This window comes from Bombina bombina, chromosome 6, assembly GCF_027579735.1.
Source record: "Bombina bombina isolate aBomBom1 chromosome 6, aBomBom1.pri, whole genome shotgun sequence".
Taxonomy (NCBI): domain Eukaryota; kingdom Metazoa; phylum Chordata; class Amphibia; order Anura; family Bombinatoridae; genus Bombina; species Bombina bombina.
The window spans coordinates 1,139,270,290-1,139,298,234 of NC_069504.1; the positions used below are offsets into that span (position 1 = coordinate 1,139,270,290).

The following is a 27,945-nucleotide window of genomic DNA, read 5'->3' on the forward strand; positions in this document are numbered from 1 at the left end:
TATGCTCTATGTGCCTGTTAGTCTGGGTATATATGCTCTATGTGTCTGTGAGTCTGGGTATATATGCTCTATGTGCCTGTGAGTCTGGGTATATATGCTCTATGTGCCTGTGAGTCTGGGTATATATGCTCTAGGGCCTGTGAGTCTGGGTATATATGCTCTATGTGCCTGTGAGTCTGGGTATATATGCTCTATGTGCCTGTGAGTCTGGGTATATATGCTCTATGTGCCTGTGAGTCTGGGTATATATGCTCTAGGGCCTGTGAGTCTGGGTATATATGCTCTATGTGTCTGTGAATCTGGCTATATATGTTCTATGTGCCTGTGAGTCTGGGTATATATGCTCTATGTGCCTGTGAGTCTGGGAATATATGCTCTATGTGTCTATGAGTCTGGGTATATATGCTCTATGGCCTGTGAATCTGGGTATATATGCTCTATATGCCTGTGAGTCTGGGTATATATGCTCTATGTGCCTGTGAGTCTGGGTATATATGCTCTATGTGCCTGTGAGTCTGGGTATATATGCTCTATGTGTCTGTGAGTCTGGGTATATATGATCTATGGGCCTGTGAGTCTGGGTATATATGCTCTATGGGCCTGTGAGTCTGGGTATATATGCTCTATGTGTCTGTGAGTCTGGGTTTATATGCTCTATGTGCCTGTGAGTCTAGGTATATATGTATTATGTGTCTGTGACTCTGGGTATATATGCTCTATGTTCCTGTGAGTCTGGGTTTATATGCTCTATGTGCCTGTGAGTCTAGGTATATATGCATTATGTGTCTGTGAGTCTGGGTATATATGCTCTATGTCATACCTCCCAACATTTAAAAATTCAAAAGAGGGACACCCCCCCCCCCCCCCCACGGCAAAAGGAAATGAAATGTGGTGGGCGGGGCTTAAAAAATCATAAGACCAAAGTAATATAAATAAAATTCTAAATAAAGTCTAACGGCTAGATTTAGAGTTTTGTCGGTAACGACCCGCGTAGCTAATGCTGGCTTTTTTCCCCCTGCACCTTTTAAATACCGCTGGTATTGAGAGTTCACAGAAGGGCTGCGTTAGGCTCCAAAAAGGGAGCGTAAAGGCATTTTTACCGCCACTGCAACTCTCAATACCAGCGGTGCTTACGGACACAGCCATCTTCAAAAACGTGCTCGTGCACGATTCCCCCATAGGAAACAATGGGGCCATTTGAGATGAAAAAAACCTGCAAAAAAGCAGCGTTCAGCTCCTAACGCAGCCCCATTGTTTCCTATGGGGAAACACTTCCTATGTCTGCACCTAACACCCTAACATGAACCCCGAGTCTAAACACCCCTAATCTTACACTTATTAACCCCTAATCTGCCGCCCCCGCTATCGCTGACAGCTGCATATTTTATTAACCCCTAATCTGCCGATCCGTACACCGCCGCAACCTACATTATCCCTATGTAACCCTAATCTGCTGCCCCTAACACCGCCGAACCCTATATTATATTTATTAACCCCTAATCTGCCGCCCCCAACGTCGCCTCCACCTACCTACAATTATTAACCCCTAATCTGCCGACCGGACCTCACCACTACTATAATAAAGTTATTAACCCCTAATCCGCCTCACTCCCGCCTCAATAACCCTATAATAAATAGTATTAACCCCTAATCTGCCCTCCCTAACATCACCGACACCTAACTTCAAGTATTAACCCCTAATCTGCCGACCGGACCTCACCGCTACTCAAATAAATTTATTAACCCCTAAAGCTAAGTCTAACCCTAACCCTAACACCCCCCCTAAGTTAAATATAATTAAAATCTAACGAAATAAATTATTTCTTATTAAATACATTATTCCTATTTAAAGCTAAATATTTACCTGTAAAATAAACCCTAATATAGCTACAATATAACTAATAATTACATTGTAGCTATTTTAGGATTAATATTTATTTTACAGGCAAATTTGTATTTATTTTAACCAGGTGCAATAGCTATTAAATAGTCATTAACTATTTAATAGCTACCTAGTTAAAATAATTACAAAATTACCTGTAAAATAAATCCTGACCTAAGTTACAATTAAACCTAACACTACACTATCAATAAATTAATTAAATAAATTACCTACAATTATCTACAATTAAACCTAACACTACTCTATCAATAAATTAATTAAATACAAATAAATACACTAACTAAAGTACAAAAAATAAAAAAATATTTACAAACATTATAAAAATATTACAACAATTTTAAGCTAATTACACCTACTCTAAGCCCCCTAATAAAATAACAAAGCCCCCAAAATAAAAAAATGCCCTACCCTATTCTAAAATAAAAATAGAAAAGCTCTTTTACCTTACCAGCCCTTAAAAGGGCCTTTTGCGGGGCATGCCCCAAAGAATTCTGGTCTTTTGCCTGGAAAAAAAAAAAAAACAATACCCCCCCCCAACATTACAACCCACCACCCACATACCCCTAATCTAACCCAAACCCCCCTTAAATAAACCTAACACTAAGCCCCTGAAGATCTTCCTGCCTTATTTTCACCACGCCGGGTATCACCGATCGGTCCAGAAGAGCCTCCGAAGTCTTCATCCAAGCCCAAGCAGGGGCTGAAGACGTCCATCATCGGGCTGAAGTCTTGATCCAAGCGGCGGCTGAAGAGGTCCATCATCGGGCAGAAGTCTTCATCCTATTCGGGCAGAAGAGGAGATCCGGACCGGTAGACATCTTCATCCAAGCGGCATCTTCTATCTTCTTCCATCCGACGATGAGCGGCTCCATCTTCAAGACCTCCGGCGCGGATCCATCCTCTTCTTCCGACGTCCTAACACAGAATGAAGGTTCCTTTAAGGGACGTCATCCAAGATGGCGTCCCTCGAATTCCGATTGGCTGATAGGATTCTATCAGCCAATCGGAATTAAGGTAGGAAAATTCTGATTGGCTGATGAAATCAGCCAATCAGATTCAAGTTCAATCCGATTGGCTGATTGGATCAGCCAATCAGATTGAGCTCGCATTCTATTGGCTGATCGGAACAGCCAATAGAATGCAAGCTCAATCTGATTGGCTGATTGGATCAGCCAATCGGATTGAACTTGAATCTGATTGGCTGATTCCATCAGCCAATCAGAATTTTCCTACCTTAATTCCGATTGGCTGATAGAATCCTATCAGCCAATCGGAATTTGAGGGACGTCATCTTGGATGACGTCCCTTAAAGGAACCTTCATTCTGTGTTAGGATGTCGGAAGAAGAGGATGGATCCGCGCCGGAGGTCTTGAAGATGGAGCCGCTCGTCATTGGATGGAAGAAGATAGAAGATGCCACTTGGATGAAGATGTCTACCGGTCCGGATCTCATCTTCTGCCCGGATAGGATGAAGACTTCTGCCCGATGATGGACCTCTTCAGCCGCTGCTTGGATCAAGACTTTAGCCCGATGATGGACGTCTTCAGCCCCCGCTTGGGCTTAAATGAAGACTTCGGAGGCTCTTCTGGACCGATCGGTGATACCCGGCGTGGTGAAGTTAAGGTAGGAAGATCTTCAGGGGCTTAGTGTTAGGTTTATTTAAGGGGGGTTTGGGTTAGATTAGGGGTATGTGGGTGGTAGGTTGTAATGTTGGGGGGGTATTGTATGTTTTTTTTTTACAGGCAAAAGAGCTGAATTCTTTGGGGCATGCCCCGCAAAAGGCCCTTTTAAGGGCTGGTAAGGTAAAATAGCTTTTCTATTTTTATTTTAGAATAGGGTAGGGCATTTTTTTATTTTGGGGGGCTTTGTTATTTTATTAGGGGGCTTAGAGTAGGTGTAATTAGCTTAAAATTGTTGTAATATTTTTATAATGTTTGTAAATATTTTTTTATTTTTTGTAACTTAGTTCTTTTTTTATTTTTTGTAACTTAGTTCTTTTTTTATTTTTTGTACTTGAGTTAGTTTATGTAATTGTATTTATTTGTAGGTATTTGTATGTAATTAATTTATTGATAGTGTAGTGTTAGGTTTAATTGTAGATAATTGTAGGTATTTTATTTAATTAATTTATTGATAGTGTAGTGTTAGGTTTAATTGTAACTTAGGTTATAATTTATTTTACAGGTAATTTTGTAATTATTTTAACTAGGTAACTATTAAATAGTTATTAACTATTTAATAGCTATTTTACCTGGTTAAAATAAATACAGTGTTACCTGTAAAATAAATATAAATCCTAAAATAGCTACAATATAATTATAATTTATATTGTAGCTATATTAGGATTTATTTTACAGGTAAGTATTTAGCTTTAAATAGGATTAATTTATTTAATAAGAGTTAATTTATTTTGTTAGATTTAAATTATATGTAATTTAGGGGGTGTTAGTGTTAGGGTTAGACTTAGCTTTAGGGGTTAATAAATTTAATAGAGTAGCGGTGAGGTCCGGTCGGCAGATTAGGGGTTAATACTTGAAGTTAGGTGTCCGTGATGTTAGGGAGGGCAGATTAGGGGTTAATACTATTTATTATAGGGTTATTGAGGCGGGAGTGAGGTGGATTAGGGGTTAATAACTTTATTATAGTAGCGGTGAGGTCCGGTCGGCAGATTAGGGGTTAATAAGTGTAGGTAGGTGGCGGCGACGTTTGGGGTGGCAGATTAGGGGTTAATAAATATAATATAGGGGTCGGCGGTGTTAGGGGCAGCAGATTAGGGGTACATAGGGATAACGTAGGTGGCGGCGGTGTGCGGTAGGCAGATTAGGGGTTAAAAAAATTTAATAGAGTGGCGGCGATGTGGGGGACCTCGCTTTAGGGGTACATAGGTAATTTATGGGTGTTAGTGTACTTTAGAGCACAGTAGTTAAGAGCTTTATGAACCGGCGTTAGCCCAAAAAGCTCTTAACTCCTGGCTTTTCTCTGCGGCTGGAGTCTTGTCGTTAGATTTCTAACGCTCACTTCAGCCAAGACTCTAAATACCAGCGTTAGAAAGATCCCATTGAAAAGATAGGATACGCAAATGACGTAAGGGGATCTGCGGTATGGAAAAGTCGCGGCTGGAAAGTGAGCGTTAGACCCTTTCCTGACTGACTCTAAATACCAGCGGTAGCCCAAAACCAGCGTTAGGAGCCCCTAACGCTGGTTTTGACGGCTAACGCCAAACTCTAAATCTAGGCGATAGATTTTAATACACTTAGGCAGAAAATCAAACACAAGCTCAAACCACTGGTATGGCTATGTGAGCTATGTATTTAATTATTCTTTGTAAAGACATTGCTAAATATGTTTATCTTAATTGGACATTTAATAATAAATTCTTTAAAACTGCTCTCTGCATTCCCCATTAATATTCTAAATGCTGGCCTTTAAAGTCAGCAAAAATGCACAGTAGCACACTACATAGCATACACTTACACATGCAGATACACACACACTACATAGCATACACTTATACATGCAGATACACACACACACACACTACATAGCATACACTTATACATGCAGATACACACTACATAGCATACACTTACACATGAAGATACACACACTACATAGCATACACTTATACATGAAGAGACACACACACTACATAGCATACACTTATACATGCAGATACACACTACATAGCATACACTTATACATGCAGATACACACTACATAGCATACACTTATACATGCAGATACACACACACTACATAGCATACACTTATACATGCAGATACACACTACATAGCATACACTTATACATGCAGATACACACTACATAGCATACACTTATACATGCAGATACACACTACATAGCATACACTTACACATGAAGATACACACACTACATAGCATACACTTATACATGAAGACACACACACACTACATAGCATACACTTATACAGGCAGACACACACATTACATAGCATACACTTATACATGCAGCATACACTTATACCTGCAGATACACAGACACTACATAGTATACACTTATACATGCAGATACACACTTATATATGCAGATACACATACACACACTACATAGCTTACATTTATACATGCAGACACACACACACTACATAACATAAACTTATACATACAGATACACACACACAGTTATGGATACAGATAGACACACACACTACATCATATGATATATGGGTATCTGTAATTCATTGTATGGGGTCCTGGGATTGGCAAGCACATTAGCTGGCAGTCTGCGGCTGCCACTGTTCGTTACCCTGGTATTAGCACTGCTCATTGTATAAAACTGGAGGCATGCTAGTATTATCACCAGGGGTTAGATATCATCATTACCAGAGGTAGGTTAGAGAGGTCACCATTACCCGTGGTCTATGTATACAGCCTTCTTACTCCTGCTTAACCCACACACCATTCCTTTTCCACAGGGAATATAACAGGTATCTAACCCTGTGAGAGCAAAGCCAGCTGCTTCTGAGTATGGGCCCAACAGAATTTAAAAAATAAAAATAAAAAAATAAAATCTTTTTTTTTTGTTTTAAATGCCTGGGGCAAATCGGGACAGATGGCTAGCAACCCGGGACAGGGGGACCCCTAAAATCGGGACTGTCCCGCAAAAATCGGGACAGTTGGGGGGTATGCTATGTACCTGTTAGTCAGGGTATATATGCTCTATGTGCCTATTAGTCTGGGTATATATCCTCTATGGGCCTGTGAGTCTAAGTATATATGCTCTATGTGCCTGTAAATATGGGTATATATGCTCTATGTGCCTGTGAGTATGGGTATATATGCTCTATGTGCCTGTGAATCTGGGTATATATGCTCTAGGGCCTGTGAATCTGGGTATATATGCTTTATGTGCCTGTGACTCTGGGTATATATGCTCTATGTGACTGTGAGTCTGGGTATATATGCTCTATGTGCCTGTTAGTCTGGGTATATATGCTCTATGTGCCTGTGAGTCTGGGTATATATGCTCTATGTGCCTGTGAGTCTGGGTATATATGCTCTATGTGCCTGTTAGTCTGGGTATATATGCTCTATGTGCCTGTGAGTCTGGGTATATATGCTCTATGTGCCTGTGAATCTGGGTATATATGTTCTATGTGCCTGTGAGTCTGGGTATATATGCTCTATGTGCCTGTGACTCTGGGTATATATGCTCTATGTGACTGTGAGTCTGGGTATATATGCTCTATGTGCCTGTGAATCTGGGTATATATGTTCTATGTGCCTGTGAGTCTGGGTATATATGCTCTATGTGCCTGTGAGTCTGGGTATATATGCTCTATGTGCCTGTGAATCTGGGTATATATGTTCTATGTGCCTGTGAGTCTGGGTATATATGCTCTATGTGCCTGTGAATCTGGGTATATATGCTCTAGGGCCTGTGAATCTAGGTATATATGCTCTATGTGCCTGTGACTCTGGGTATATATGCTCTATGTGACTGTGAGTCTGGGTATATATGCTCTATGTGCCTGTTAGTCTGGGTATATACGCTCTATGTGCCTGTGAATCTGGGTATATATGTTCTATGTGCCTGTGAGTCTGGGTATATATGCTCTATATGTCTGTGATTCTGGGTATATATCCTCTATGTGCCTGTGAGTCTGGGTATATATGCTCTATGTGCCTGTGAGTCTGGGTATATATGCTCTATGTGCCTGTGAGTCTGGGTATATATGCTCTATGTGCCTGTGAGTCTGGGTATATATGTTCTATGTGCCTGTGAGTCTTGGTATATATGTTTTATGTGCCTGTGAGTCTGGGTATATATGCTCTATGTGCCTGTGAGTCTTGGTATATATGCGCTATGTGCCTGTGAGTCTTGGTATATATGCTCTATGTGCCTGTGAGTCTTGGTACACATGCTCTATCTGCCTGTGAGTCTTGGTATATATGTTTTATGTGCCTGTGAGTCTGGGTATATATGTTCTATGTGCCTGTGAGTCTTGGTATATATGCTCTATGTGCCTGTGAGTCTGGGTATATATGTTCTATGTGCCTGTGAGTCTCGGTATATATGCTCTATGTGCCTGTGAGTCTTGGTATATATGTTTTATGTGCCTGTGAGTCTGGGTATATATCCTCTATGTGCCTGTGAGTCTGGGTATATATGCTCTTTGTGCCAGTGAGTCTGGGTATATATGCTCTATGTGCCTGTGAGTCTGGGTATATATGCTCTATATGCCTGTGATTCTGGGTATATATCCTCTATGTGCCTGTGAGTCTGGGTATATATGCTCTATGTGCCTGTGAGTCTGGGTATATATGCTCTATGTGCCTGTGAGTCTGGGTATATATGCTCTATGTGCCTGTGAGTCTGGGTATATATGTTCTATGTGCCTGTGAGTCTTGGTATATATGTTTTATGTGCCTGTGAGTCTGGGTATATATGCTCTATGTGCCTGTGAGTCTTGGTATATATGCTCTATGTGCCTGTGAGTCTTGGTATATATGCTCTATGTGCCTGTGAGTCTTGGTATATATGTTTTATGTGCCTGTGAGTCTGGGTATATATGCTCTATGTGCCTGTGAGTCTTGGTATATATGCTCTATGTGCCTGTGAGTCTTGGTATATATGCTCTATGTGCCTGTGAGTCTTGGTATATATGTTTTATGTGCCTGTGAGTCTGGGTATATATGCTCTATGTGCCTGTGAGTCTGGGTATATATGCTCTATGTGCCTGTGAGTCTTGGTATATATGCTCTATGTGCCTGTGAGTCTGGGTATATATGCTCTATGTGCCTATGAGTCTGGGTATATATGCTCTATGTGCCTGTGAGTCTTGGTATATATGTTTTATGTGCCTGTGAGTCTGGGTATATATGCTCTATGTGCCTGTGAGTCTTGGTATATATGTTTTATGTGCCTGTGAGTCTGGGTATATATCCTCTATGTACCTGTGAGTCTGGGTATATATGCTCTTTGTGCCGGTGAGTCTGGGTATATATGCTCTATGTGCCTGTGAGTCTGGGTATATATGCTCTTTGTGCCTGTGAGTCTGGGTATATATGCTCTATGTGCCTGTGAGTCTGGGTATATATGCTCTTTGTGCCTGTGAGTCTGGGTATATATGCTCTATGTGCCTGTGAGTCTTGGTATATATGTTTTATGTGCCTGCGAGTCTGGGTATATATGCTCTATGTGCCGGTGAGTCTGGGTATATATGCTCTATGTGCCGGTGAGTCTGGGTATATATGTTTTATGTGCCTGTGAGTCTGGGTATATATGCTCTTTGTGCCGGTGAGTCTGGGTATATATGCTCTTTGTGCTGGTGAGTCTGGGTATATATGCTTTATGTGCCTGTGAGTCTGGGTATATATGCTCTTTGTGCCTGTGAGTCTGGGTATATATGCTCTTTGTGCCGGTGAGTCTGGGTATATATGCTCTATGTGCCTGTGAGTCTGGGTATATATGCTCTATGTGCCTGTGAGTCTTGGTATATATGTTTTATGTGCCTGTGAGTCTGGGTATATATGCTCTATGTGCCTGTGAGTCTGGGTATATATGCTCTTTGTGCCGGTGAGTCTGGGTATATATGCTCTATGTGCCTGTGAGTCTGGGTATATATGCTCTATATGCCTGTGAGTCTGGGTATATATGATCTATGTATCAGCAAACAAGAGAGGCAAAGGGGCCACCACTTGGAAACAGACTACATATTTAGCACTCAAGGGGTTAATACATTGTCAGCTTACAAATAGCTACTTGACACATAACAGACAAATGAGAGAAGTAACTGGACTAAATGGGTGAACAGTTACAGCTTTGAATATTAAAACATAACTTTTAGTATTGAACACATAATAAAATAGGAATTTACAATTTAAAAAAACACACTTATGAGCCTAACATTGGTCAAATGGCCAGTGTTAGTGTTGAATATTATGTGGCACTGCTTTAGTATACAGGTGGGACGTGTAGCTGTGTGACTGCGTGAGGATGCAGTTATCTAAACACTTGCTCTGTAAGACGTAGCGGGGGCCCCAATATTAACAGTATGTTAAAGAATGTGACACTGAGTCATTGACTTAGGCATTGAGTGGCGAGTATAGTTAATGCTAGAGGGAGGATAAAGATTATCACAATTCCTCGAACACTCCTGAGTTAATAGTAGAGATAGATTTCGTTTGTAAATAGAATTGGTGTGTCACTCACCAGCTGATGACACCTGACTCGTAAGGCTTACTTATATGTGTATATTCATCAAGGATTGAGGCTCCTCCTATTATCAATAGAGGAGTCTTATGATCAGTGCGTGTTATACCAGTAGATGGAAAATCAACTGATAGAATCAGTAATTAAGTTATACATATACGGTCTTATGGTCAGTAGTAAGGCAAATAATGCCCACAATCAATGGTTATTATTAGATAAACTGCTTATGTTGCATACTTGGCTGTAGCACCCGGAGGTTTAATATAAGTAATACTGAGCTAATATCTTAAAGACGCTCTTAGTCTATGTTCATTTATACGATTTGGCTCCGTATTTGATTTGTAACAAAATCGTTTTTTTGCCAGAGAGTCAACTATTAGCGTTAAAAATATCCCCCAAGTTTATTCAGGGTTAGTGATTAGGTCTTATGATAGGACACCCCCTCAATATTCATATTATATGCCAATTAACTTAAGGTATCTAAGTATTTGGTTATTCAATTTGTATAAAGTGATAGTAGTGAAAGTGGTTATAATAGTATCAGGATGCTCCTATGATTCACCTGTGCATATGTCGTGTAAGAGTTCCCTGTCAGTTTAGTATGCTGGTATCAAACCTCTTCTACAAATCCTTGTTATCACCTTAAATGATTAAGGTTTCTCAGTTGGAGTTAAGTATGAAGTGTGTGTAGACTTATGTGTTCAGCCAGTCTATAGATTACGTCAAAAGGGAGAGATATAAACCCAACATTGAGTATAGTATGCAATATAACCGCTATGTTTTCCCTCTGATAAGAATTACAGACTTGACATGAAAGGATACTGGTAAAATTCTCTGGTTTTGAATCTTGCACTTCCCATGTAGTTAAGTTCACTAAATTGTAACTTAAATTGCGGAAGAGACCGTACCGGAGTATACAAGTTTAGTTTGTTAACCACGCCTGCTGAAATGAGTCATCCCTGGCTAACCAATCCCATATATTACTGCATCGTAATTCCAGATGCTAGTAGCCAAGTAATATTCCATTTATAATTGACTGGATATGGGTTCAAAATGGATTACTCTGTTGTTCGTTGAGTTTAAAATTCACAGTTATTGATTGAGTTTAGAATCCACAGTCATTCCGTGGTAGATTGTAGTAAGATACAAGTGATTCAAGAAATAATACGAAAGTGACAATTATATAATGTATGCTCTATGTGCCTGTGAGTCTTGGTATATATGCTCTATGTGCCTGTGAGTCTTGGTATATATGCTCTATGTGCCTGTGAGTCTTGGTATATATGCTCTATGTGCCTGTGAGTCTTGGTATATATGCTCTATGTGCCTGTGAGTCTTGGTATATATGCTCTATGTGCCTGTGAGTCTGGGTATATATGCTCTTTGTGCCAGTGAGTCTGGGTATATATGCTCTATGTGCCTGTGAGTCTTGGTATATATGCTCTATGTGCCTGTGAGTCTTGGTATATATGCTCTATGTGCCTGTGAGTCTGGGTATATATGCTCTATGTGCCTGTGAGTCTTGGTATATATGCTCTATGTGCCTGTGAGTCTTGGTATATATGCTCTATGTGCCTGTGAGTCTTGGTATATATGCTCTATGTGCCTGTGAGTCTTGGTATATATGCTCTATGTGCCTGTGAGTCTTGGTATATATGCTCTATGTGCCTGTGAGTCTGGGTATATATGCTCTATATGCCTGTGAGTCTGGGTATATATGCTCTATGTGCCTGTGACTCTGGGTGTATATGCTCTATGTGCCTGTGACTCTGAGTATATATGCTCTATGTGCCTGTGAGTCTTGGTATATATGCTCTATGTGCCTGTGAGTCTTGGTATATATGCTCTATGTGCCTGTGAGTCTGGGTATATATGCTCTATGTGCCTGTGAGTCTTGGTATATATGCTCTATGTGCCTGTGAGTCTTGGTATATATGCTCTATATGCCTGTGAGTCTGGGTATATATGCTCTATGTGCCTGTGACTCTGGGAGTATATGCTCTATGTGCCTGTGACTCTGGGTATATATGCTCTATGTGCCTGTGACTCTGTGTGTATATGCTCTATGTGCCTGTGACTCTGGGTATATATGCTCTATGTGCCTGTGAGTCTGGGTATATATGCTCTATGTGCCTGTGAGTCTGGGTATATATGCTCTATGTGCCTGTGAGTCTGGGTATATATGCTCTATGTGCCTGTGAGTCTGGGTATATATGCTCTATGTGCCTGTGAGTCTGGGTATATATGCTCTATGTGCCTGTGAGTCTTGGTATATATGCTCTATGTGCCTGTGAGTCTTGGTATATATGCTCTATATGCCTGTGAGTCTGGGTATATATGCTCTATGTGCCTGTGACTCTGGGTGTATATGCTCTATGTGCCTGTGACTCTGAGTATATATGCTCTATGTGTCTGTGAGTCTTGGTATATATGCTCTATGTGCCTGTGAGTCTTGGTATATATGCTCTATGTGCCTGTGAGTCTGGGTATATATGCTCTATGTGCCTGTGAGTCTTGGTATATATGCTCTATGTGCCTGTGAGTCTTGGTATATATGCTCTATATGCCTGTGAGTCTGGGTATATATGCTCTATGTGCCTGTGACTCTGGGTGTATATGCTCTATGTGCCTGTGACTCTGGGTATATATGCTCTATGTGCCTGTGACTCTGGGTGTATATGCTCTATGTGCCTGTGACTCTGGGTATATATGCTCTATGTGCCTGTGAGTCTGGGTATATATGCTCTATGTGCCTGTGAGTCTGGGTATATATGCTCTATGTGCCTGTGAGTCTGGGTATATATGCTCTATGTGCCTGTGAGTCTGGATATATATGCTCTATGTGCCTGTGAGTCTGGGTATATATGCTCTATGTGCCTGTGAGTCTGGGTATATATGCTCTATGTGCCTGTGAGTCTTGGTATATATGCTATATGTGCCTGTGAGTCTGGGTATATATGCTCTATGTGCCTGTGAGTCTTGGTATATATGCTCTATGTGCCTGTGAGTCTTGGTATATATGCTCTATGTGCCTGTGAGTCTTGGTATATATGCTCTATGTGCCTGTGAGTCTTGGTATATATGCTCTATGTGCCTGTGAGTCTGGGTATATATGCTCTATGTGCCTGTGAGTCTTGGTATATATGCTATATGTGCCTGTGAGTCTGGGTATATATGCTCTATGTGCCTGTGAGTCTTGGTATATATGCTCTATGTGCCTGTGAGTCTTGGTATATATGCTCTATGTGCCTGTGAGTCTTGGTATATATGCTCTATGTGCCTGTGAGTCTTGGTATATATGCTCTATGTGCCTGTGAGTCTTGGTATATATGCTCTATTTGTCTGTAAGTCTAGTGTTTGCAAGCACTAGCCCTCCAGTCCCGTCCCACCACCAACCCACCCTAGTGTTTACCTTAATATATACACACACCTTCTAACAGTTATGTGCAGCTGTCACTAATAATCCAGGATAAAGAAACCACTTCAGACTCACAGCCATTGTACTGACATTTTACCACAATCTTTTACACTTTTCAAAATCTCTTTTGCTCAGTCACAATACACTTCTTTCCCTATATCATCACTCAGTTCACTCTGCCTTATATCAGACTTATTTCCCTATATCATCACTCAGTTTACCCTGCCTTATATCAGGCTTTTTTCCCTATATCATCACTCAGTTTACCCTGCCTTATATCAGGCTTATTTCCGTATATCATCACTCAGTTTACCCTGCCTTATATCAGACTTATTTCCCTATATCATCACTCAGTTTACCCTGCCTTATATCAGGCTTATTTCCCTATATCATCACTCAGTTTACCCTGCCTTATATCAGGCTTATTTCCCTATATCATCACTCAGTTTACCCTGCCTTATATCAGGCTTATTTCCCTATATCATCACTCAGTTTACCCTGCCTTATATCAGGCTTATTTCCCTATATCATCACTCAGTTTACCCTGCCTTATATCAGGCTTATTTCCCTATATCATCACTCAGTTTACCCTGCCTTATATCAGGCTTATTTCCCTATATCATCACTCAGTTTACCCTGCCTTATATCAGACTTATTTCCCTATATCATCACTCAGTTTACCCTGCCTTATATCAGACTTATTTCCCTATATCATCACTCACACTCAGTTTACCCTGCCTTATATCAGACTTATTTCCCTATTTCATCACTCAGTTTACCCTGCCTTATATCAGACTTATTTCCCTATATCATCACTCAGTTTACCCTGCCTTATATCAGGCTTATTTCCCTATGTCATCACTCACACTCAGTTTACCCTGCCTTATATCAGACTTATTTCCCTATATCATCACTCAGTTTACCCTGCCTTATATCAGACTTATTTCCCTATATCATCACTCAGTTTACCCTGCCTTATATCAGACTTATTTCCCTATATCATCACTCAGTTTACCCTGCCTTATATCAGACTTATTTCCCTATATCATCACTCAGTTTACCCTGACTTATATCAGACTTATTTCCCTATATCATCACTCAGTTTACCCTGCCTTATATCAGACTTATTTCCCTATATCATCACTCAGTTTACCCTGCCTTATATCAGACTTATTTCCCTATATCATCACTCAGTTTACCCTGCCTTATATCAGACTTATTTCCCTATATCATCACTCAGTTTACCCTGCCTTATATCAGACTTATTTCCCTATATCATCACTCAGTTTACCCTGCCTTATATCAGACTTATTTCCCTATATCATCACTCAGTTTACCCTGCCTTATATCAGACTTATTTCCCTATATCATCACTCAGTTTACCCTGCCTTATATCAGACTTATTTCCCTATATCATCACTCAGTTTACCCTGCCTTATATTAGACTTATTTCCCTATATCATCACTCAGTTTACCCTGCCTTATATCAGACTTATTTCCCTATATCATCACTCAGTTTACCCTGCCTTATATCAGACTTATTTCCCTATATCATCACTCAGTTTACCCTGCCTTATATCAGACTTATTTCCCTATATCATCACTCAGTTTACCCTGCCTTATATCAGACTTATTTCCCTATATCATCACTCAGTTTACCCTGCCTTATATCAGGCTTATTTCCCTATATCATCACTCAGTTTACCCTGCCTTATATCAGACTTATTTCCCTATATCATCACTCATTTTACCCTGCCTTATATCAGGCTTATTTCCCTATATCATCACTCAGTTTACCCTGCCTTATATCAGGCTTATTTCCCTATATCATCACTCACACTCAGTTTACCCTGCCTTATATCAGACTTATTTCCCTATATCATCACTCAGTTTACCCTGCCTTATATCAGACTTATTTCCCTATATCATCACTCAGTTTACTCTGCCTTATATCAGACTTATTTCCCTATATCATCACTCAGTTTACCCTGCCTTATATCAGACTTATTTCCGTATATCATCACTCAGTTTACCCTGCCTTATATCAGACTTATTTCCCTATATCATCACTCAGTTTACCCTGCCTTATATCAGGCTTATTTCCCTATATCATTACTCAGTTTACCCTGCCTTATATCAGACTTATTTCCCTATATCATCACTCAGTTTACTCTGCCTTATATCAGGCTTATTTCCCTATATCATCACTCAGTTTACCCTGCCTTATATCAGACTTATTTCCCTATATCATCACTCAGTTTACCCTGCCTTATATCAGGCTTATTTACCTATATCATCACTCAGTTTACCCTGCCTTATATCAGACTTATTTCCCTATATCATCACTCAGTTTACCCTGCCTTATATCAGGCTTATTTCCCTATATCATCACTCAGTTTACCCTGCCTTATATCAGACTTATTTCCCTATATCATCACTCAGTTTACCCTGCCTTATATCAGGCTTATTTCCCTATATCATCACTCAGTTTACCCTGCCTTATATCAGACTTATTTCCCTATATCATCACTCAGTTTACACTGCCTTATATCAGGCTTATTTCCCTATATCATCACTCAGTTTACCCTGCCTTATATCAGACTTATTTCCCTATATCATCACTCAGATTACCCTGCCTTATATCAGACTTATTTCCCTATATCATCACTCAGTTTACCCTGCCTTATATCAGACTTATTTCCCTATATCATCACTCAGTTTACCCTGCCTTATATCAGGCTTATTTCCCTATATCATCACTCAGTTTACCCTGCCTTATATCAGGCTTATTTCCCTATATCATCACTCAGTTTACCCTGCCTTATATCAGGCTTTTTTCCCTATATCATCACTCAGTTTACCCTGCCTTATATCAGGCTTATTTCCCTATATCATCACTCAGTTTACCCTGCCTTATATCAGGCTTATTTCCCTATATCATCACTCAGTTTACCCTGCCTTATATCAGGCTTATTTCCCTATATCATCACTCAGTTTACCCTGCCTTATATCAGGCTTATTTCCCTATATCATCACTCAGTTTACCCTGCCTTATATCAGACTTATTTCCCTATATCATCACTCAGTTTACCCTGCCTTATATCAGACTTATTTCCCTATATCATCACTCAGTTTACCCTGCCTTATATCAGACTTATTTCCCTATATCATCACTCAGTTTACCCTGCCTTATATCAGACTTATTTCCCTATATCATCACTCAGTTTACCCTTCCTTATATCAGGCTTATTTCCCTATATCATCACTCAGTTTACCCTTCCTTATATCAGGCTTATTTCCCTATATTATCACTCAGTTTACCCTGCCTTATATCAGGCTTATTTCCCTATATCATCACTCAGTTTACCCTGCCTTATATCAGGCTTATTTCCCTATATCATCACTCAGTTTACCCTGCCTTATATCAGGCTTATTTCCCTATATCATCACTCAGTTTACCCTGCCTTATATCAGACTTATTTCCCTATATCATCACTCAGTTTACCCTGCCTTATATCAGGCTTATTTCCCTATATCATCACTCAGTTTACCCTGCCTTATATCAGACTTATTTCCCTATATCATCACTCAGTTTACACTGCCTTATATCAGGCTTATTTCCCTATATCATCACTCAGTTTACCCTGCCTTATATCAGACTTATTTCCCTATATCATCACTCAGATTACCCTGCCTTATATCAGACTTATTTCCCTATATCATCACTCAGTTTACCCTGCCTTATATCAGACTTATTTCCCTATATCATCACTCAGTTTACCCTGCCTTATATCAGGCTTATTTCCCTATATCATCACTCAGTTTACCCTGCCTTATATCAGGCTTATTTCCCTATATCATCACTCAGTTTACCCTGCCTTATATCAGGCTTTTTTCCCTATATCATCACTCAGTTTACCCTGCCTTATATCAGGCTTATTTCCCTATATCATCACTCAGTTTACCCTGCCTTATATCAGGCTTATTTCCCTATATCATCACTCAGTTTACCCTGCCTTATATCAGGCTTATTTCCCTATATCATCACTCAGTTTACCCTGCCTTATATCAGGCTTATTTCCCTATATCATCACTCAGTTTACCCTGCCTTATATCAGACTTATTTCCCTATATCATCACTCAGTTTACCCTGCCTTATATCAGACTTATTTCCCTATATCATCACTCAGTTTACCCTGCCTTATATCAGACTTATTTCCCTATATCATCACTCAGTTTACCCTGCCTTATATCAGACTTATTTCCCTATATCATCACTCAGTTTACCCTTCCTTATATCAGGCTTATTTCCCTATATCATCACTCAGTTTACCCTTCCTTATATCAGGCTTATTTCCCTATATTATCACTCAGTTTACCCTGCCTTATATCAGGCTTATTTCCCTATATCATCACTCAGTTTACCCTGCCTTATATCAGGCTTATTTCCCTATATCATCACTCAGTTTACCCTGCCTTATATCAGGCTTATTTCCCTATATCATCACTCAGTTTACCCTGCCTTATATCAGGCTTATTTCCCTATATCATCACTCAGTTTACCCTGCCTTATATCAGGCTTATTTCCCTATATCATCACTCAGTTTACCCTGCCTTATATCAGACTTATTTCCCTATATCATCACTCAGTTTACCCTGCCTTATATCAGACTTATTTCCCTATATCATCACTCACACTCAGTTTACCCTACCTTATATCAGACTTATTTCCCTATTTCATCACTCAGTTTACCCTGCCTTATATCAGGCTTATTTCCCTATATCATCACTCAGTTTACCCTGCCTTATATCAGGCTCATTTCCCTATATCATCACTCAGTTTACCCTGCCTTATATCAGACTTATTTCCATATATCATCACTCAGTTTACCCGGCCTTATATCAGGCTTATTTCCCTATATCATCACTCAGTTTACCCTGCCTTATATCAGGCTTATTTCCCTATATCATCACTCAGTTTACCCTGCCTTATATCAGGCTTATTTCCCTATATCATCACTCAGTTTACCCTGCCTTATATCAGACTTATTTCCCTATATCATCACTCAGTTTACCCTGCTTTATATCAGACTTATTTCCCTATATCATCATTCAGTTTACTCTGCCTTATATCAGACTTATTTCCGTATATCATCACTCAGTTTACTCTGCCTTATATCAGACTCATTTCCCTATATCATCACTCAGTTTACCCTGCCTTATATCAGACTTATTTCCCTATATCATCACTCAGTTTACCCTGCCTTATATCAGGCTTATTTCCCTATATCATCATTCAGTTTACCCTGCCTTATATCAGGCTTATTTCCCTATATCATCACTCAGTTTACCCTGCCTTATATCAGGCTTATTTCCCTATATCATCACTCAGTTTACCCTGCCTTATATCAGGCTTATTTCCATATATCATCACTCAGTTTACCCTGCCTTATATCAGGCTTATTTCCCTATATCATCACTTAGTTTACCCTGCCTTATATCAGGCTTATTTCCCTATATCATCACTCAGTTTACCCTGCCTTATATCAGACTTATTTCCCTATATCATCACTCAGTTTACCCTTCCTTATATCAGGCTTATTTCCCTATATCATAACTCAGTTTACCCTGCCTTATATCAGGCTTATTTCCCTATATCATCACTCAGTTTACCCTGCCTTATATCAGACTTATTTCCCTATATCATCACTCAGTTTACCCTGCCTTATATCAGGCTTATTTCCATATATCATCACTCAGTTTACCCTGCCTTATATCAGGCTTATTTCCCTATATCATCACTTAGTTTACCCTGCCTTATATCAGGCTTATTTCCCTATATCATCACTCAGTTTACCCTGCCTTATATCAGACTTATTTCCCTATATCATCACTCAGTTTACCCTTCCTTATATCAGGCTTATTTCCCTATATCATAACTCAGTTTACCCTGCCTTATATCAGGCTTATTTCCCTATATCATCACTCAGTTTACCCTGCCTTATATCAGACTTATTTCCCTATATCATCACTCACACTCAGTTTACCCTGCCTTATATCAGACTTATTTCCCTATATCATCACTCAGTTTACCCTGCCTTATATCAGGCTTATTTCCCTATATCATCACTCAGTTTACTCTGCCTTATATCAGACTCATTTCCCTATATCATCACTCAGTTTACCCTGCCTTATATCAGACTTATTTCCCTATATCATCACTCAGTTTACCCTGCCTTATATCAGGCTTATTTCCCTATATCATCACTCAGTTTACCCTGCCTTATATCAGGCTTATTTCCCTATATCATCACTCAGTTTACCCTGCCTTATATCAGGCTTATTTCCCTATATCATCACTCAGTTTACCCTGCCTTATATCAGACTTATTTCCCTATATCATCACTCAGTTTACCCTGCCTTATATCAGGCTTATTTCCATATATCATCACTCAGTTTACCCTGCCTTATATCAGGCTTATTTCCCTATATCATCACTTAGTTTACCCTGCCTTATATCAGGCTTATTTCCCTATATCATCACTCAGTTTACCCTGCCTTATATCAGACTTATTTCCCTATATCATCACTCAGTTTACCCTTCCTTATATCAGGCTTATTTCCCTATATCATAACTCAGTTTACCCTGCCTTATATCAGGCTTATTTCCCTATATCATCACTCAGTTTACCCTGCCTTATATCAGACTTATTTCCCTATATCATCACTCACACTCAGTTTACCCTGCCTTATATCAGACTTATTTCCCTATATCATCACTCAGTTTACCCTGCCTTATATCAGGCTTATTTCCCTATATCATCACTCAGTTTACCCTGCCTTATATCACACTTATTTCCCTATATCATCACTCAGTTTACTCTGCCTTATATCAGACTCATTTCCCTATATCATCACTCAGTTTACCCTGCCTTATATCAGACTTATTTCCCTATATCATCACTCACACTCAGTTTACCCTGCCTTATATCAGACTTATTTCCCTATATCATCACTCAGTTTACCCTGCCTTATATCAGGCTTATTTCCATATATCATCACTCACACTCAGTTTACCCTGCCTTATATCAGACTTATTTCCCTATATCATCACTCAGTTTACCCTGCCTTATATCAGACTTATTTCCCTATATCATCACTCAGTTTACCCTGCCTTATATCAGACTTATTTCCCTATATCATCACTCAGTTTACTCTGCCTTATATCAGACTCATTTCCCTATATCATCACTCAGTTTACCCTGCCTTATATCAGACTTATTTCCCTATATCATCACTCAGTTTACCCTGCCTTATATCAGGCTTATTTCCCTATATCATCACTCAGTTTACCCTGCCTTATATCAGACTTATTTCCCTATATCATCACTCAGTTTACCCTGCCTTATATCAGGCTTATTTCCCTATATCATCACTCAGTTTACCCTGCCTTATATCAGACTTATTTCCCTATATCATCACTCAGTTTACCCTGACTTATATCAGACTTATTTCCCTATATCATCACTCAGTTTACCCTGCCTTATATCAGGCTTATTTCCCTATATCATCACTCAGTTTACCCTGCCTTATATCAGACTTATTTCCCTATATCATCACTCAGTTTACCCTGCCTTATTTCAGACTTATTTCCGTATATCATCACTCAGTTTACCCTGCCTTATATCAGACTTATTTCCCTATATCATCACTCAGTTTACCCTGCCTTATATCAGGCTTATTTCCATATATCATCACTCAGTTTACCCTGCCTTATATCAGACTTATTTCCCTATATCATCACTCAGTTTACCCTGCCTTATATCAGACTTATTTCCCTATATCATCACTCAGTTTACCCTGCCTTATTTCAGACTTATTTCCGTATATCATCACTCAGTTTACCCTGCCTTATATCAGACTTATTTCCCTATATCATCACTCAGTTTACCCTGCCTTATATCAGACTTATTTCCTTTCTCCCTCACCTTCTGTGTCCATTCCCTCTCCTTTAGCTTGTGAGCTTGAGAGCCCCTCTACCTGTAGGTCACTTTGTATTTAAAGTGAACTACTACTGATTGTGCTCAAGGGCAGGGTATTCCTCTACTTTTGTATAACTCAATTATTGCACCCCTACTGTACTTGTTTGTGTATTACTGTATCCCTGTAATATTTTTATTCTTTGTATAGCGCTGTGTAATCTGCTGGCGCTTTATAAATAAATGATAATAATAATAATAATAATAATAATAGTGTATATGCTCTATGTGTCTGTAACTCTGGGTATATATGCTCTATGTGCCTGTGACTCTGGGTATATATGCTCTATGTGCCTGTGACTCTGGGTATATATGTTCTATGTGCCTGTGACTCTGGGTGTATATGCTCTATGGGCCTGTGACTCTGGGTATATATGCTCTATGTGCCTGTGACTCTGGGTGTATATGCTCTATGGGCCTGTGACTGGGTATATATGCTCTATGTGCCTGTGACTCTGGGTATATATGCTCTATGTGCCTGTGACTATGGGTATATATGTTCTATGGGCCTGTGACTCTGGGTATATATGTTTTATGTGCCTGTGAGTCTGGGTATATATGCTCTATGTGCCTGTGAGTCTTGGTATATATGTTTTATGTGCCTGTGAGTCTGGGTAAATATGCTCTATGTGCCTTTGACTCTGGGTGTATATGCTCTATGGGCCTGTGACTCTGGGTATATATGCTCTATGTACCTGTGACTCTGGGTATATATGCTCTATGTGCCTGTGACTCTGGGTATATATGCTCTATGGGCCTGTGACTCTGGGTATATATGCTCTATGTGCCTGTGACTCTGGGTATATATGCTCTATGTGCCTGTGACTCTGGGTATATATGCTCTATGGGCCCGTGACTCTGGGTATATATGCTCTATGTGCCTGTGACTCTGGGTATATATGCTCTATGTGCCTGTGACTCTGGGTGTATATGCTCTATGGGCCTGTGACTCTGGGTATATATGCTCTATGTGCCTGTGACTCTGGGTATATATGCTCTATGTTCCTGTGACTCTGGGTATATATGCTCTATGGGCCTGTGACTCTGGGTATATATGCTCTATGTGCCTGTGACTCTGGGTATATATGCTCTATGTGCCTGTGACTCTGGGTATATATGCTCTATGTGCCTGTGACTCTGGGTATATATGCTCTATGTGCCTGTGACTCTGGGTATATATGCTCTATGTGCCTGTGAGTCTAGGTATATATGCTCTATGTGCCTGTTACTCTGGGTATATATGCTCTATGTGTCTGTGGCTCTGGGTATCTATGCTCTATGTGCCTGTGAATCTGGGTATCTATGCTCTATGTGTCTGTGGCTCTGGGTATATATGCTCTATGTTCCTGTGACTCTGGGTATATATGCTCTATGTACCTGTGAATCTGTGTATCTATGTTCTATGTGCCTGTGACTCTGGGTATATATGCTCTATGTGCCTGTGAATCTGGGTATCTATGCTCTATGTGCCTGTGACTCTGGGTATATATGCTCTGTGTCTGTGACTCTGGGTATCTATGCTCGATGTGTCTGTGACTCTGGGTATCTATGCTCTATGAGTCTGTGACTCTGGGTATATATGCTCTATGTGCCTGTGACTCTGGGTATCTATGCTCTATGAGTCTGTGACTCTGGGTATCTATGCTCTATGAGTCTGTGACTCTGGGTATCTATGCTCTATGTGTCTGTGAGTCTGGGTATATATGCTCTATGTGTCTGTGAGTCTGGGTATATATGCTCTATGTGCCTGTGAGTCTGGGTATCTATGCTCTATGTGTCTGTGACTCTGGGTATATATGCTCTATGTGTATGTGACTCTGGGTATATATGCTCTATGTGTATGTGACTCTGGGTATATATGCTCTATGTGCCTGTGACTCTGGGTATCTATGCTCTATGTGTCTGTGACTCTGGGTATATATGCTCTATGAGTCTGTGACTCTGGGTATCTATGCTCTATGTGTCTGGGACTCTAGGTATATATGCTCTATGTGTATGTGACTCTGGGTATATATGCTCTATGTGTATGTGACTCTGGGTATATATGCTCTATGTGCCTGTGACTCTGGGTATCTATGCTCTATGTGTCTGTGACTCTGGGTATATATGCTCTATTAGTCTGTGAGTCTGGGTATCTATGCTCTATGTGCCTGTGAGTCTGGGTATATATGCTCTATGTGCCTGTGAGTCTGGGTATCTATGCTCTATGTGTCTGTGACTCTGGGTATATATGCTCTATGTGTATGTGACTCTGGGTATATATGCTCTATGTGTATGTGACTCTGGGTATATATGCTCTATGTGCCTGTGACTCTGGGTATCTATGCTCTATGTGTCTGTGACTCTGGGTATATATGCTCTATGAGTCTGTGACTCTGGGTATCTATGCTCTATGAGTCTGTGACTCTGGGTATCTATGCTCTATGTGTCTGTGACTCTAGGTATATATGCTCTATGAGTCTGTGACTCTGGGTATCTATGCTCTATGAGTCTGTGACTCTGGGTATCTATGCTCTATGTGCCTGTGACTTTGGGTATCTATGCTCTATGAGTCTGTGACTCTGGGTATCTATGCTCTATGAGTCTGTGACTCTGGGTATCTATGCTCTATGAGTCTGTGACTCTGGGTATCTATGCTCTATGTGCCTGTGACTCTGGGTATCTATGCTCTATGTGTCTGTGACTCTGGGTATATATGCTCTATGAGTCTGTGACTCTGGGTATCTATGCTCTATGTGTCTGTGACTCTAGGTATATATGCTCTATGTGCCACTAACATTGTCTCTATGTCCTTCTGTCTCCTGTACCTTCTCTTCATTTAAAAGCCTTAACGTGCCTAGAAACATGCAGGAATAACATAAATGTAACATAGGAGGATTCAGTAGCGGGATATCCTTGCTCTTACACAAATTGTGTTTACTCATTGCAATCTGTTTCTTCACAGCATCGAGTTCATACGATTCTCACCGCAGACCTGGTGATCGTTATGCGCAGAGGGATTATCCTAGAGTATGACACCCCAGGGAGCCTTCTGGCGCAGGAAGACGGAATTTTTGCTTCCTTTGTTCGAGCCGATATGTGAACGATTTTTAAGCTGCATGAAATATTTTATAGCCTTTTTTTAAACGAAGTGTTCATATTTTATATTTAAAGAGAGCACGGCCGTATACATGGCTGACCCATATCTCCTTTATATATTTTACAATATTTGTATGGCACATAGAAATAAAGTTTTCTTCACTGTTTACCGCCTGTTTGTGAGTCACATGACTTTAAGTGTTTATATAATGTCACTGCAATGTCACACAAATACACAGGGTGTTAAGTTTATTATTGATTGACAATTATTTTTATCTTGATGCTAATTGGCCTTAATTGTGCACATGACTGATTAGACTGGAATAATGTGTGTATAGTACAGGATATTTATAATGAGTAATATGAAGATGCTTATTTTTATTTATATGATCCAGTTTTCACTTTGGGGCAAATAACAATCCTGGGCTTGTTTTCCGCTGATAACAATTTCTAAACCTCAGCCGTTATTGTCAGTGTGTTCCGTGATCGTCATCTCCTGAAAACAACATGAAATCAATATCTGTGGTTTTGTTACAATCATTTAGAAAAATGTATCAAATTATTTTCTAAAGAATATCACTTTAAAGTCTATAGGAATGTTTGTAGATAAATCATTTGTTATGTTTCTCTAAAGGATTGTGTCGTTAATCTCACGATTATGTAACAAAATAACAGTTGTGTGGGTATAAAGATAACATCACAGATTAAATAACCTGCAGCTGATTGATCATTAATAGTGTGTAGTGATTTCTTTTATATTTACACACGTCATGAATTTATGTTACTAGTGTCAGGGAAAGCATTTATCAACCTACATTAGGTTTCATCATCAATACTGAATTAAGTATTACAATGATATTAACCCTCAGTTGCCAGCAACACAGACTTGATTTCTTGGTGTCATGGAGTTGACCAGTGAGAAGTTTATGGGTGGGTGGAGAGGGGTGGAGAGGGGAAAGGGATTCAAGACAAGATGGACTCTCTAGAAACATCTCCATGGGTCTTATACCATCAAGCAGGGGTGTCCACCCCAGGTATCAGAACCCCAGAACTGACAGCTTGCATAAATCACATGGTACTTTTATGTAGCCAATGGGTTAAAGTGGTGAATGGGGTGAAATAAATGGTTGTAAAGACCACACCACCCGCACTCACATTTCAGATACTTGCCTTGTAGGACTAAGTATATAAAAATAACCTTGGATAGAAAAATATTTAAAAAATCACAGATACTCTCTATGATTGTAATGTAGAAATCCCAGTAGAGTCGTATTCCCTATAATACAGGAAATTATAGCATTTACTGGAGCTGCTTCGCAAATGATCTTCTCTTTAGATCTTTAGATAAATCTCACATTTAGATCTTTTCATTATAACCTTTCTTCTATTCACTATCTGAACACACAATGTGAAACAACAAGACAAAAACATTTCAGGTTCTCACTAATGTTCACAGTGTCACAGTGAGGAAATGAATATACAAATGCAAACTGATCTGTATGGTGACAAGTGCTACCGTGCAGTTAGAACAAGCATTGTATTATCTTTCTCACAACACAGTGATTGTAACCCCTTTAGCTGCCACTAAACAGAACAATTATTTAATCCCCTTTGTGTCAGCACAACACACCTATCTTGGATTTACCCCACTCAGCTAACAGTAAGACATAAAGGGCAAGAATGTAACCCTTTAAAGGGACAGTCAACACCGATGAAAACTTTATCCCATACCTTAGATCAAGCAAAAAAAAAGAGCCTTCACCGCATCCCATTTTCAATAACACTAACGTTACGTGGCTAATCTTCAATGAACATTTAGTTAACAGCCGCAGATATGGCCACCAAACTCCTCCCCCTGTTATGTAGGAGGCTTCTTGTTTTAAATACATACTCGTTCACAGGGACACTGTTCTATTTCTAATGCGCACACACGCTATTAGAAATAGAGCAGTGTCTCCGTGAACGCGGCTAAAGAATCTAGCTGAGGATTTGATTCGCATTGGCTGAAGACTTAGAGAAGAAGCCTCCTACGTAACAGGGGGAGGAGTTTGGCGGCCATATCTGCAGCTGTTAACTAAATGTTCATTGAAGATTAGCCACCTAACGTTAGTGTTATTGAAGATGGGATGCGGTGCAGGCTCTTTTTTTTTGCTTGATCTAAGGTATGGGATAAAGTCTTCATCGGTGTTGACTGCCCCTTTCATTATTTTTTTTTTTTTTTTGAATCATAAAATTTTTATTCGTTTTAAACAATATAATACAGCAACTGGGGACTCGCAAGTCCCCTGCACAATATGATACATGACAAGTCTGTATGAGTACAAAAAACTATAACATATAACTTGTATGTTCAACAGACAGAAAAAGAGGTTGGTACATTTCAAGATAGCTATTAAAAAAGGGGGGTAGGAGAGTGGGGGGGGTGGAGGAGAGGAAGGGACCCAGATAAGGGGAGGAAGGGGGGGGGGAGGAGGGACATCTCAGGCAGTCACCCCGAAGTGCCCAGGATAGAATCGCTTAGGCCCTAACTGGAGGTATCCATTGAGTGTCATGTGCGTCTTTCCAGTCAGTCCAAACCATTTCAAATAGATCTACTTTGTCTTTCATTAACTTTTCTTTCCTGGCTGACAATAACCCATAAAGGACAGTGTTTCAACCCTTATGTGCCAGCAAACCACATATTAATGATTTTATCTTGCTTAGCTGATAGTAAAACACAAAGAGCAATTATTTAATCTCTTTTTTTTTGTAGCAAATCACCTATCATGTATTGACCTCACTTGGCTAACAGCTGCACACAAATGGCAATGATTGAACCCCTCTTTCTATTAACATACACAGATTGAATTTTGAATGTTTGTACAACATTCTAACATTCATTTAATGTAATTCTTTAAATGTAATATTTGAAATAGAAACATTCTGATTGATATATTTGTATCTATTATGTACCAATTTACTAAATTCCCTACCACATGAACTATGGATCTTCTGAACAGTATTTGTTAAATCGACCGTTACATTCAAAATGTTAAATGTGGATATTCAATGTAATCATGAACATTCGTAAACCAGCAATAACATTTGATTACCAAATTTTAATGGATTTTCGTTCATCATTCGACTCTAAAATATAATTCACAGGCCTATTTATTTTACCAACTGAATTACACTCTCAGCACATTCGCCCACCCTAATGTGAAGGTGAAACAGATATTACAATAGGGCTCACAAAATCAAATCATACTTCGAGAATTGTATGAAACGAATAAAGTTTTGAAATAAAAATGTAATTGTGCGAAAAATCGCAAGG

General features: G+C 39.6%; 1 protein-coding gene across 2 annotated transcripts in view; it reads left to right on the forward strand.

Moving 5' to 3' along the window:
- Positions 1-24,799, forward strand: part of ABCC9 (ATP binding cassette subfamily C member 9) — a gene marked incomplete in the record, with an annotated part of 749,052 nt that extends 724,253 nt beyond the window's left edge. The window contains 1 exon segment of one of the 2 annotated variants that reach the window (XM_053719116.1): positions 24,499-24,635. Coding sequence is in view for 1 of the 2 variants with exons in the window: in XM_053719117.1 (XP_053575092.1) it covers positions 24,499-24,636 (138 nt within the window). 2 annotated transcript variants of the gene reach the window in all.
- Between the last annotated feature and the right edge of the window lie 3,146 nt (positions 24,800-27,945).